We start from the raw sequence: 11830 nt of genomic DNA, 5'->3' as shown, positions 1-11830 counted from the left end.
AATCTAGAGCTTCTAATGTAAGAACTGTGTTGCAACCATGAGTTAACATCTAACTCTAGGATCAATTTGCATTCATCTAGTTCACAATCAATAGAGTAGGCAATTTCATATACCAAAAATGCAAACAGCTACCACCGATTGCAATAAGAAAAGCACCAATCTGTATCCTAATCGATCTACTAGTATTATATATATATATCTGGAAACCGTAAGTATTCGGAACAACCCTGTATGAATTTTCTTGCCTGTATTGTATACTTGGAAATTTCATTTCAAGCTTGTGAATCTTTAGTGTTTTTCAATCTTGAATCCATCCCTTTTTCTTGGGCGAACATAGCCAGTAGTTGAAGAAATCCCCACTTGAAGCCATCCTCCATTCAAGCTCACATCTCTTAGTTTTTACGCCTTCTCAGGTTCTTCACCTTGCACCCCTTTAGTCATTTCAAGTCTTAGAATTGTTTGCCAGTTGCTGTAGCTTTAGGTTGAGATTGAGATTGAGATTGATTTGGTTGCGATCAGTCGATCACAATGATGATGTCGTTGGAGGTGATTTTGATGTCTGTCTTGGATTTGGATGAAGGCAGCATTGTTGCTTCAAGTAGTGAAATGGCACCACTTCTATGTATTCCCCTACCCTAGTGGTCAAGCTAAAAGAGGCATGGTGTCGATGTGATCACAGTCGTGATGGTTGACGGCCAAATCCTCCTTTCCTTTAGCCCAAAGCGCATAGTAGAGACCAGTGAACATCAGGCACATCCCTGTCAAGCTGATCACCATCATAATTCACAATTCATACCCATGAACAATATAGCCTAATTAGAAATGAACAATCACCTTCCAACCCCAATGAAATCCCCGGAGACCACAGCAGAAATGAGTGTACTGAGAGGGTTGAATATTGACACCACCAGCGGCCCTCTTTTCCTCGTTGCCCATGCGTTTATCACCACGCTTGTCCCCCCTGCGCTCCCCGCCTGTTCCATCAACACCATCTCTACCATGTCTACACATTATCACAGTCACACACGTATGTGCAAGTCTTTATACGCATCCCTTACCACTATGGCATAGGTGATCATATCTGGAATCGTCATTGCTGGCCATCCCAACTCCCATCTCTGCTCCTCTGCCATATGGACGGCTGCTGTAATTGCCATTCCCACAACTGCAGTCACCGCGCAGAGTGTGATTGGCGCCGGAAACTCCCCTAGAGTTATTGCCTGCATATATATATATATATATAAATAATTTGGAAATCAGTGTCGTTAACCAGTCAATGTACTTACTACCTGGAGAACGACTTGGCTGGAAAGGACAAAAACAGCGGCGATGAGGTAGAGGCAACCAAGCAGGGTGCCGGCGTCGAGCAGCTGGTAATCAGCTGGAGAAGCCGCCTCGGCTGCATGAGCACTCTGCATCAGAGACATTAGAAAGGCACCGGACATGCAGAGGAAGGTGCCAGCGAGCTTGGCTCTGGTGTAGATGCAGTGGAGCCGGATAGTCTCTAATCTGCAGGCCCAGGCGATGAAGAAAATGAGGCCGGGGGCTAGATTGGGCATGGCGGTTGCAATGGTTGGGGAGGTGAGATGAATTCCTTTCATCATCAGAGATTGGAACACCGTCACGCTGCAAATTAGTCAATTGAATAGGAAAATAATGATAATAATAGTGTAGAGTATTGGATATGAAATTGATGAAGATATTGATGTCGATGTTGATGATGATTGCTTACCCACCGAAAGAAAGTAAAAGCACCTGGATGAAGAACCTGCAACTAATTCTATCTGGCCATTGTTTCCTGCACGAATGAATGCGCAGATAGATAATTAACCGCCGAGGATGAAAGGAAGATGCATGTATAATACAGATATAATTACCTTTCGAGGAAGGAGAGAGGGGAGAGGACGAGGGAAGTAGCGAAGGTGGAGAAAATGATGAGGGAAGAAGGATGGAACCCTAATTTCATGAAATAACTGAGCAATATGGAATTCCCTGCGTAGACGAATTGCACCCCAACCAGCCCCACTATCACCACCACCTCTTCAATCACCTCCCTCTTGTAATTACTCTCCTCCTCCTCCACCTCACCATCGCACCATTTTTCTGCTGATAATAATTTCATCATCTTCATCTTCATCTTCCTCTTCTTCTTTTTCTTCTACTGCATATATGTATGTATATCTCAATCCCAATCAGTCTCCTAAACTGGAGACGATTATAGAAATTAGAGAATTAAATGCTTTAGCCAATTTCCTCCATTAGTCCTAAATGAATGGCTAGGGTTTGGTTTGGTTGGACATATATATATTTATTGATTTCCATTCATTAAAAATCCACTCGTGCAAAACAACCCTTAATTTATATTATTGATTATAGTGTTCCTTCAACCATTGAAATAGTTAGGGAATTAATGTGTTTTCTACCTCGTGATGCCATCTATCTGTCTATCTATCCATCCTTACTAATAATTTTGTCTAGTTGGTAAGCCAAATTATATTGATAGTCAGGTCAAGTCAACGTTGATTCTTTAATTTGTTGCCGTTTAAAATAAATAAATAAATATGTTGTTAGAAATAATAAGTGATGTTAGATGTGCGGATTGCAAAGGAACAATAAATATTCTGGATTATGGAAAGAAAATCAATGGAATTAATTACGATAATTCTTACATTAATATTATTGGTATTATAGATAGGAAGGGAGGAAATTGCAGTAATAATATGGCATTAATAAGAAAATAATTATAGTAAGAAGCAGAAAACGCAGAAGAATAAAGCCTGAATATCACATATATATATATATATATATATGTGTGTGTGTGTGTGTGTGTGTTTTGTTGTTGTTGAATGGTGGTGGTGGTGGTGATGGAGTGTAAGGTGTGTTGTCGGTGGTTCGCAAACGGGAAAGCGTTGGGGGGTCACATGAGGTCCCATTATGTGACGTTGCCTCTTCCTTCGAAGACGAAGACGAAGACGAGGAAGCAGGCGCAGATGAGCAACAAGGAGACGATGATGATTAAGGATGATGAGTTAATGATGGATAAGAAGAAGAAGAAGAGGAGGAGGAATGAGGATGTGGACGTGGATTTGGCTTTGACGTTGATTATGCTTTCCAGGGATGTCTGGAATCGGAGCAACTGCACAACTGCTACTGCCAGTATTAATGGAGATGGAGATGGAGATGGGTCTTCTTCTTCTTCTTCTTATTCTTCTTCTTCTTCTTCTTCTTCTTCTACCTCCATGACCATGACCATGATCACTTCCAAACCCAAACCTAAAACCCAGCATGAGTGTGAATGCGACGTGTGTGGGAAGAGTTTCAAGTCGCCTCAGGGATTGGGCAGCCATAGAAATGCCCATTTCAAGAAGATCAAGACCCACCCCTAATACTAATTCTCTACTAAAATAGAATGGTACTACTACTACTACTACAAGGGTAGGGACATGAAATGAAATTAAAGAAAGGCCTGTGTCTGTCTGTCTGTTTGTTTGTTTTGTACTGGTAGTAGCAGCAGTAGTAGTAGTGGATTTAGTTAGGTTGACTGCAGAATGCAGTAGTAGATTAGAGTAGAGTTAAGTTCAATATATCTTTTTTATTTGGGTGATGCATTGCTTGATCCGATGATCCCTAATTCACATCTTGTTTTGACTTTTGAGGAGGTTTTGCCCAAATGTGCTTGCTTAGTTATTACAATCACAACAAACAAAATACTAGACGAAGCATGTGTGACGACAGAATTTGAACTCATAACCTCTAGGTGGCGCCCTAATCATTTCTTACTGACGTCGTTCTACTTTTTGGTTTTTAAATAATTGTTGTCTGCCTATTATTGCACCCAAATTTGTTCATAGATATATCAAGATATTCAATAATATTGTTGACTTTATAGAGCAAATAAAATTTATAGTATTATGAAATTCAGGTTCTGTTAAATACATTTCTTTAACAATGATTGGATACGATTTATTTAATACTCCATATATTAAAAAAAAAAATTGAATTCCTGGTCCACGCTACATCTGCTGCGTTAATTAAAAAGTGTACATGTGTATTGCAGAAATATTGTATGGACCTTGACTATTATCTCGAAAAAAAAAATATATATTTTAATCGTATGAATACATTAAAATTAATATTATATGAACTTCTACAGTAAAATTGTTATATTTCGTATGATTACTAATTTACATTATCTGATTATATATATCTCCTCACATTTTTAAAATTAATACTAACCTTGAATTTTTTTTTTTAAAAATATTATTATCCATAAAAAGGCGTAAATACAAATTGTACCGATTTATTTATTTATGATAAATTATCCAATGTTTATCCATCCATCGCTTTCCAATGGCAATGGAATGAATAATGATGATACTGCTATCACTAATTATACTATTGGGGCAAAGTAGTATGAGATACGATACTCTTTTATTTTTATTCTAATAAAAAATTTAAATGCTTGAAAATTATAATTTCTTACAAAAATTTATAGAAATTCAAAGAAAAGAATATAAAATAAGTTTATATACACTTAGGTATTTTTGGTGGGGTATATTATTGAAAATTTTGTAGGGGTGAATTTTTTATTAATTTTTTTTTTTTTAATTTTCCGTGGGTAGTTGGGGCCATTGGGAGCGAAATCGAGGCCTTGTCTTCTTCTTCTTTCTTCTCCTCGTTGGCGCACATGCATTTTTGGTTTCTGTATCTGTATCTGTGTCTTGCCGCATTCATATATACCCAAAAAACATGTATGTTTAGCGATTCATGGGATTTCCGCATTTCCAGCTTGATCTGTAAGTTTTGAGTTTTGCAATTCTGTATGAATTATTGTGTTTTCGGGGTTGAATTGAGTCCCAATTTTGCATAATTTTGTCGGCAGCGTTGTTGCGGTTGGTGGTTTGCAAGTTGGGGTGGAATCGGAAACCCCAGATCTTTTGCGTTTTTCATTGGCCGAGGGTTCTCGATCGTTGGATTAGGCGGATTTGGCTTCTGGATCTCAAGGTTGTTGGTTCGATTCTGTTGAATCGTTTTGCAGGGGGTGGGTTTGTGGAATTTGAGGATAGGTTCCGAGTGAAATGGCTTCGCATCCTCCTCCATTCCAGGTGGAGGATAACACAGACGAGGCTTTTTTTGACGAATTAGTTAATGATGAATTTGATGTAGACCATAAATCCACTACCTCACCGGCGTCTAAAGGCCGTAGTCCGGCTGACGGAAATGAATCCGATGATGCTAAGGCTATTTCTAATTTGAGTATCCATGAGGATGAGCATAAAGAGGAAGTTCATTGGGAGCATCAGGAGACGAATTGGGAGGCTGATTGGGATAATCAGCGTGCCGTGGATGATCAAGGGCGTAATGATGATGGTGAGGGTTGGGAGCATCAGTTTATCAGCGAACTTGAAAATAAAACAAATGAGGATTTCGGTGCCGAGATGGAGACTGCCGAGCATGTTCAAGGGGGGAATGAATTCGGTACAGACAAAAAATTGCAAAATTCAAAACTGTTGAGCCAGAACAGTGGTGGATCGATGGTTTCTGAAGTTAAGGAAGTGGATTGGAGTGCATTTGATACTGCCTCAGCTAACAATGATAGCAGTGGCCTAGGATCTTTTTCTGATTTTTTCAATCAATTTGGAGGGGAGAAGGATGGTGGTGAATTTGGAAGCATAGTTAAGAACGTTTCTAATCATGAACATGTATACAAACCTGATAATGTGGACCCTGCAGCCAACTGGCAGTGTAATGGGGAATACAGCAATGGTTATGCAGAGGATCCGAATTCAAATGCTTACGATTTGAGTATGATCCAGCAATGGGAGAGTCAGTACCCAGGTTGGAAATATGATCCAAATACTGGACAGTGGTATCCGGTCGAGGATTATGATGCAGCGACAAGTTTGAATGCTGCAGTTGTCTCCAATTTGTCTGCTGATTGGAACCAAGCCTCTCAGATGAGTCATGCGGCAGAAACCACATCTTCTTGGAATCAGGTTTCACCGGAAGGTAGGGAAAACAATGGGATTCCATCAGACTGGAATCACGCACCATGTGATAATAACGGTTACCTATCTCATATGGTTTTTGATCCCCAGTACCCAGGCTGGTACTATGATACTATTGCTATGGAATGGAGGTCATTGGAATCTTACTATGCATCAATTCAATCCAGTGCCCAAGGTCCAGGCCAAATGAACCAGGGCACCTTGGAATCGTACAGTGCCTCTGTGCAGGCTATTCCGCACTTTCAGGGACACATGAATCAGGGTGTTTTGGAATCTTTCAGTGTACCGTCCCAGCCTTCAGCTCAAGTTCGGGGCCAGATGAATCACACTGGATATGATCCAAACCAGGCTGGATTGATGAGCAACTATTATGAACAAGAGAAATCAGGCATGCAAACAGCTCAAGCAGTGGGTAGTAGTCCAGTTACAAAGTTGTACAATGGAAATGCTCAGAGTTCAACTCAATATTGGCAGAATGCTGCTGTGAGTACACCTGCAAGTCAACAAAATTCCGTTTCTCTGAATAGTCCCATAACTTTGAGTGTTCCTGGAAGTCAACAAGATTCTGGCAGTTATGGTGTAAAAGGTTTATACCATGACAGCCGAAGTCAGGATCAGAATAAATTTTCCAGGGCCTCCTTGTTTGATGCTGGTGGGAATTTAATTCAACAGTTCAATGATTCAGAAATCAATCAAAATAGTCAAAAAGAATTCTCCAATGACTACTATGGCAGTCAAAGAAATGTCAACTTTGCAACGCCACAAGTTCAAAATTCTCAGATCTCCTATGCCTCTGCATCTGGAAGGTCATCAGCTGGTCGTCCTGCCCATGCTTTGGTTGCCTTTGGTTTTGGTGGAAAGCTTGTTGTGATGAGATCCAGCTCTACTGTAAATATGAACTTTGGAAGCCAGGTTAGTGGCTAAGACTTTTCTCTTACTTTCTTAAAAAACTCTTTCCAATTTTGATGATATCACATTTTAAAACTGTGTTTTATTGAAGGATTCTGTGGGAGGTACAATATCTATTCTCAACTTAGGAGAAGTTGTGAATGATGTTAATACTTCAGACCGAGGAATGGGTCCTAGCAGTTATTTCCAGGCTCTCTGTAGGCAATCACTTCCTGGTCCTCTTACTAGTGGAAGTGTTGGAACTAAGGAGTTGAACAAATGGATTGATGAAAGAATAGCAACTCTGGAGTTGACCCATATGGGCCATGGAAAAGCTGAGGGTTTGAGTTTGCTCCTCTCGCTGCTTAAAATAGCCTGTCAGTATTATGGAAAACTCCGATCTCCATATGGCACAGATGCTGAATTGAAGGTAGATATTTATGTTAAAGGTGAATAAAGAATTTATTTACTTTGGATATTTTTTTCCTATTTTTATGTGCTTGTACATATTTTAAACGGAATTCTGCTGCAGAATTTATATTCTTATGGTTATCATTCATCGTTGTTTTTTTCTTGCAATTTGATCATTATCTAGAAGGAAGTATAATTTGTTTCCTTTGTTATGCAAAATGATAATGTGCTTGTTAGGAAATTTTAAATTGATAATACTACTATATGTTTCCATCTTGAAATATCCTTTTTCCTGTTTCAGAGATCTATTTCCAAATGCATCATATATTGCTACATTATTTATGTTCGGCTTCTCTCATCTTTTATTCATTAAAAAACATGTTCTAAAGTTTTTCGGTCATTTTTTGGTGTTTCAAAAGGAAAGTGATGCTCCACACTTGGCAGTTGCCAGACTATTCTCATATGCTAAAGGAAATGGTTCAAAGTTAACTCAATATGGTGTTGCTGCCCAATGCTTGCAGTATATGCCATCTGATGAGCAACTTCAGGTATTCAATTGTGCACCGTTTATACTTACTGCATCTTCTTTAATTGTAATCTTTGATTTATGGTACCTTGTATTTTAGGTGACTGCTGCTGAGGTCCAAAATCTTCTTGTTTCTGGAAGAAAGAAAGACGCTTTGCAATGTGCACAAGATGGTCAATTTTGGGGTTTTGCCCTTGTTCTTGCTGCACAGCTTGGCAACCAGGCTAGTTGCTCTTTTGTGCCTCATAATTCCTCTGAAGAACCTTTTTTTTTTTTTTTTTTTTTCCCTTATACTTATGGATTTCTGTTTTTTAATGTTTTTTCTTGAAATAACCTGTGCAGTTCTATTCTGAAACTGTGAAGAAAATGGCACTTCAACATATGTCGGCAGGATCACCCTTACGGACATTATGCCTGCTAATTGCTAATCAACCAGCTGATGTATTTTCTGTGGATAACACTGCTTCTAGTAACATGCCTGGCGCTCTAAATATGCCTCCACAAACAGCACAGGTGTGATAAATTGACATTTATTGTTGTAAGTGCCTGGTTTTGTTGGGTCCTGGTTTCCAGTATGCAATTATTCCTATTATATCTGACTTTGAAGGTGGTTGTGAATATAGAGTAATCAACATTTCAACAACAGAACACTTTACCTGAGGATTTGCATATTTAATATTTGCTTGCTCTTCTATTATTTTGCATGGCTGGAATTTTCTGAAACGTACCTTGATCTTTGAGTAGTTTGCTATCTTAATATTTCTAAATAACAGGTTGGTGCCAATGTCATGCTGGATGACTGGGAAGAGAATTTGGCTGTTATAACTGCAAACAGAACAAAGGATGATGAACTTGTGCTTATCCATCTTGGCGATTGTTTATGGAAGGATAGAAGCAATGTATGATCGATTCTGTTTCTTTAATGATTCTTTTCTTTTCAGGTTCTTAGAGTTTCCTTGATTCTTTCCCCACCAGTTTTACTTTTGTGATAATTATTGCTCAGATAATTGCTGCTCACATATGCTATTTGGTTGCGGAAGCGAACTTTGAACCTTATTCAGACAGTGCGAGGCTGTGCCTTGTTGGTGCTGATCACTGGAAATTCCCACGAACTTTTGCCTGTCCAGAAGCAATTCAGGTGCTGAGTTATATTTAAATAGACAAACATCTGCGTTATGATTTTCAATCATTGCTTCATCTGCCTCTTCTGCCCTATATAATCAACTGCTCTTTCAAGTTGTATTGTGTACTTACAATGACCCTTTCACGACTTTGTACATGCATTGATTTTTAATTTGATGTTCCATTAGTAAATCCCACTTTGATTTTATGCTTGTAGAGTGTATATGATTTAAATTTGCCCAGAAATACTTTTATCCGTTACATAGTTCAGGAACTTTGGACAATTTCGTATATGTTTAATTAATTTTTGACCATCAGCTGTACCCAAGCCTGAACTATATTTGATGGTTTCCTTTTTGCATGTTACTATTTTTTCAGTGGCATAATAGAGCTTTCAATATTTCTATAATATGGATTTGCTGCATGCTCAAGAAGCATTTGACTGTTTTGCATATTTGACAGCGGACAGAGATATACGAGTACTCAAAAACGCTTGGAAACTCTCAGTTTGTTCTACTCCCTTTTCAACCGTATAAGTTCATGTATGCGCTCATGTTGGCTGAAGTGGGGAAGATGTCTGAAGCAGCAAAGTATATCTCTTATACCTCAATTGTTTCTTATGAATGGCTGTCCTTGTTTCTTATCACTCTCTTTTATGATATAGGTACTGTCAATCTATATTAAAATCGCTTAAAAATGGTCGAAATCCAGAGGTCGAGACTCTGAGACATCTAGTTTCATCACTCGAGGAAAGGATCAAAGCTCATCAGCAGGTAGCTTTCTGCCTTCACATTAGTTGCATCTCTTATGTATTCATATATCCCTGTAACTTAAAGTTATCATGCAGGGAGGATTCTATGCAAACTTAGCTCCAAAAGAATTCATTGGTAAACTACTCAAAGTTTTCGACAGCACCGCACATCGTGTTGTTGGGGGCTTGCCACCAACTGGACCATCAGCAGTTGGTACTTTACAGAGTAACAAAGATCACCATCGTGCACCGGGGCACAGAGTATCATCTAGTCAGTCAACAATGGCTATGTCCTCACTAGTTCCTTCCCAATCCATGGAGCCTATAAGTGATTTTGCAGCTAGCAACCGAACAGTTAAGCATGCAAGAAGTGCTTCGGAACCAGACTTTGGAAGAAGTCCAATGAAGGTTTGTCCTGATCTCCATTGCATGAGAAGGGGACCTGCTCATATTCGTCTATTGGTGTTAGACCTACCAAAATAGAACATAAAAATAAAGACCCTCGTTTATGCATGCAGGGTCGGTCCGATTCTTTGAAGAAAGAAAGCCCCCCTGGTGGCCACGACAAATCATCAGCACCAGGCCCGGCTTCTAGCTATGGTGGTTTGGGTTTTGGTACTAAGCTATTCCAGAAAACATTTGGTTTTGTACTTAAGAACCGTCGCCAGGTAATTATTATAATATCCGAGTTTCACCACAGATATATACCTTAAGATGCTCTGCAGTTTGTATATCAAATGTTTTATTTGCTTGTTTTCTCACTACATTATAGGCAAAATTGGGTGAATCCAATAAGTTCTATTATGATGAAAAACTCAAAAGATGGGTGGAGGAAGGTGCCGAACCTCCAGCAGAAGAAGCTGCCCCTCCACCTCCACCAATAGCTACAGCTTTTCAGAATGGAGCATCGGATTACAGCTTAAAAAGTGCATTGCAAAACGAATCCTCTCTAAGCAGGGGTAATCAAGAATCTAAACCCCCTGGAGCTCCAGAAAATAATCCAGGAATCCCGCCACTTCCCCCAACAACTAATCAATATTCTGCTCGCGGAAGGATGGGTGTCCGATCTAGGTAAATTCTAAAGTTCGACATTTCATTTTCGTTGTGCATAATTAATACATCCATCTCTAGTGTTGGGTAAAGTGGAAACACATCTTTCTTATATAATGGCATCTTGGAGAAATCAATCAGATTTATAGCAAATACTTTGTTTGTTTCCTGAAGAACTGAATCATATAACTGAAGAACTTCTGCAGCATCTGATTTAATTCCTGGTTATGATGGCAGGTACGTCGACACCTTTAACAAAGGTGGTGGCAATGCGACGACCACTTTTCAGTCACCAGTCGTTCCTTCCATTAAACCGGTGACAGCAGCAGGAAACCCTAAATTCTTTGTGCCGGCACCAGCGCCAGTATCTAATAGCGCTGAGAATTCAGGCGAGACACCGGCAAACAACACATGGGAGAATACCTCATCTAATCCCGAACACTTTTCTTCCCCTCCTCAGAGTGATTCATTCATGACACCCGTAGCTCCACCAACAACCATACCTAGACATCCCAGCATGAACTCCATTGAGAGGACAGGGGATAGTGGCTCCACTCCTGTGCGTGGACGCCGGACTGTTTCATGGAGCGGCAGCCCCTTCGACCAGTCTTTCAGTCCCACTCCCAATCCCATTCCGGCCACGACTGAAGTGAAACCTCTGGGTGAGGTATTGGGGCTGCAAACATCGAGCGAGCTTTTGGCAGATTGCTCGTCGTCCAACAAGGATGGCAGCGTCGTAGATGATCTACATGAAGTAGAACTCTAACACAGTTCTGGTAATGTAAATTGCAAATTTTGGCCAAGCAGCAGCAGCAGCCCAACATATTATCTGCCAGAGGGGAGTAAGATGATCTTGAAAATTTTTGTTCCCTTATGTCTTATCCAACCCCATTTATATTTTCTTCCTCACGGTTGGCCCCCTACCCTACTATCTTCTTCTTTTTTTGCTTTTATATTTTTTGGGGTTTATTTTTACAGTTGTATTTTAATATGGTAGTTGTTACTTAGTAGAGAGCCTTTGGTATACATAATACGTATAGAGTTGAGACAGCGTGTGTTGTGATATGACTGATT

At 39.7% G+C, this 11830-nt stretch overlaps 3 protein-coding genes across 5 annotated transcripts; 2 read left to right on the top strand and 1 right to left on the bottom strand.

Moving 5' to 3' along the window:
- Window positions 1–42: 42 nt before the first annotated feature.
- LOC127240605 (WAT1-related protein At5g47470) lies at window positions 43–2275 on the bottom strand. Of its 3 annotated transcripts, none has more exons than XM_051259364.1 (6): window positions 1878–2275; window positions 1733–1798; window positions 1290–1626; window positions 1059–1220; window positions 835–974; window positions 43–766 (listed from the first exon to the last, which is right to left on the bottom strand). In XM_051259364.1, exons 1-6 carry the CDS (start codon window positions 2135–2137, stop codon window positions 643–645), a joined length of 1089 nt encoding a protein of 362 aa, XP_051115321.1. In that variant the 5' UTR covers window positions 2138–2275; the 3' UTR covers window positions 43–642. The 3 variants fall into 3 exon arrangements, with proteins under 3 accessions (XP_051115321.1, XP_051115323.1, XP_051115322.1); XM_051259366.1 differs by having other exon boundaries at window positions 43–758; XM_051259365.1 differs by having other exon boundaries at window positions 1290–1594; window positions 1737–1798.
- Window positions 2276–2846: 571 nt separating this feature from the next.
- On the top strand, window positions 2847–3386 carry LOC127240469 (zinc finger protein ZAT1-like). Its single transcript, XM_051259176.1, has one exon. It carries the CDS (start codon window positions 2847–2849, stop codon window positions 3384–3386), a length of 540 nt encoding a protein of 179 aa, XP_051115133.1.
- A 1224-nt stretch (window positions 3387–4610) lies between these two features.
- On the top strand, window positions 4611–11802 carry LOC127240158 (protein transport protein SEC16B homolog). The gene is made up of 14 exons (XM_051258659.1): window positions 4611–4796; window positions 4883–6920; window positions 7009–7326; window positions 7727–7855; window positions 7934–8056; window positions 8176–8346; window positions 8607–8732; window positions 8837–8971; window positions 9418–9545; window positions 9620–9728; window positions 9803–10114; window positions 10225–10374; window positions 10479–10777; window positions 10994–11802. The coding sequence occupies exons 2-14, from the start codon at window positions 5079–5081 to the stop codon at window positions 11520–11522; spliced, it is 4371 nt and encodes a 1456-aa protein (XP_051114616.1). The 5' UTR covers window positions 4611–4796; window positions 4883–5078; the 3' UTR covers window positions 11523–11802.
- The last annotated feature ends 28 nt before the right edge of the window (window positions 11803–11830 follow it).

The sequence above is a fragment of the Andrographis paniculata genome, unplaced genomic scaffold (assembly GCF_009805555.1).
Source record: "Andrographis paniculata isolate CXL003 unplaced genomic scaffold, ASM980555v1 Contig79END, whole genome shotgun sequence".
NCBI lineage: Eukaryota > Viridiplantae > Streptophyta > Magnoliopsida > Lamiales > Acanthaceae > Andrographis > Andrographis paniculata.
This window is presented reverse-complemented; position numbering and strand designations above follow the sequence as displayed.

Excerpts from the sequence above, each read along its gene's own strand:
- LOC127240605 (XM_051259364.1), bottom strand. The coding sequence starts at position 2,137 with ATGAAGATGAAGATGATGAAATTATTATCAGCAGAAAAATGGTGCGAT. Across the intron at positions 1,627-1,732 it reads CTTTTACTTTCTTTCGGTGG|CGTGACGGTGTTCCAATCTC; the intron begins GTAAGCAATCAT and ends ACTAATTTGCAG. Across the intron at positions 767-834 it reads GATTTCATTGGGGTTGGAAG|CTTGACAGGGATGTGCCTGA; the intron begins GTGATTGTTCAT and ends GATGGTGATCAG.
- LOC127240469 (XM_051259176.1), top strand. The coding sequence starts at position 2,847 with ATGGTGGTGGTGGTGGTGATGGAGTGTAAGGTGTGTTGTCGGTGGTTC.
- LOC127240158 (XM_051258659.1), top strand. The coding sequence starts at position 5,079 with ATGGCTTCGCATCCTCCTCCATTCCAGGTGGAGGATAACACAGACGAG. Across the intron at positions 9,729-9,802 it reads GGATCAAAGCTCATCAGCAG|GGAGGATTCTATGCAAACTT; the intron begins GTAGCTTTCTGC and ends GTTATCATGCAG. Across the intron at positions 10,375-10,478 it reads TACTTAAGAACCGTCGCCAG|GCAAAATTGGGTGAATCCAA; the intron begins GTAATTATTATA and ends ACTACATTATAG.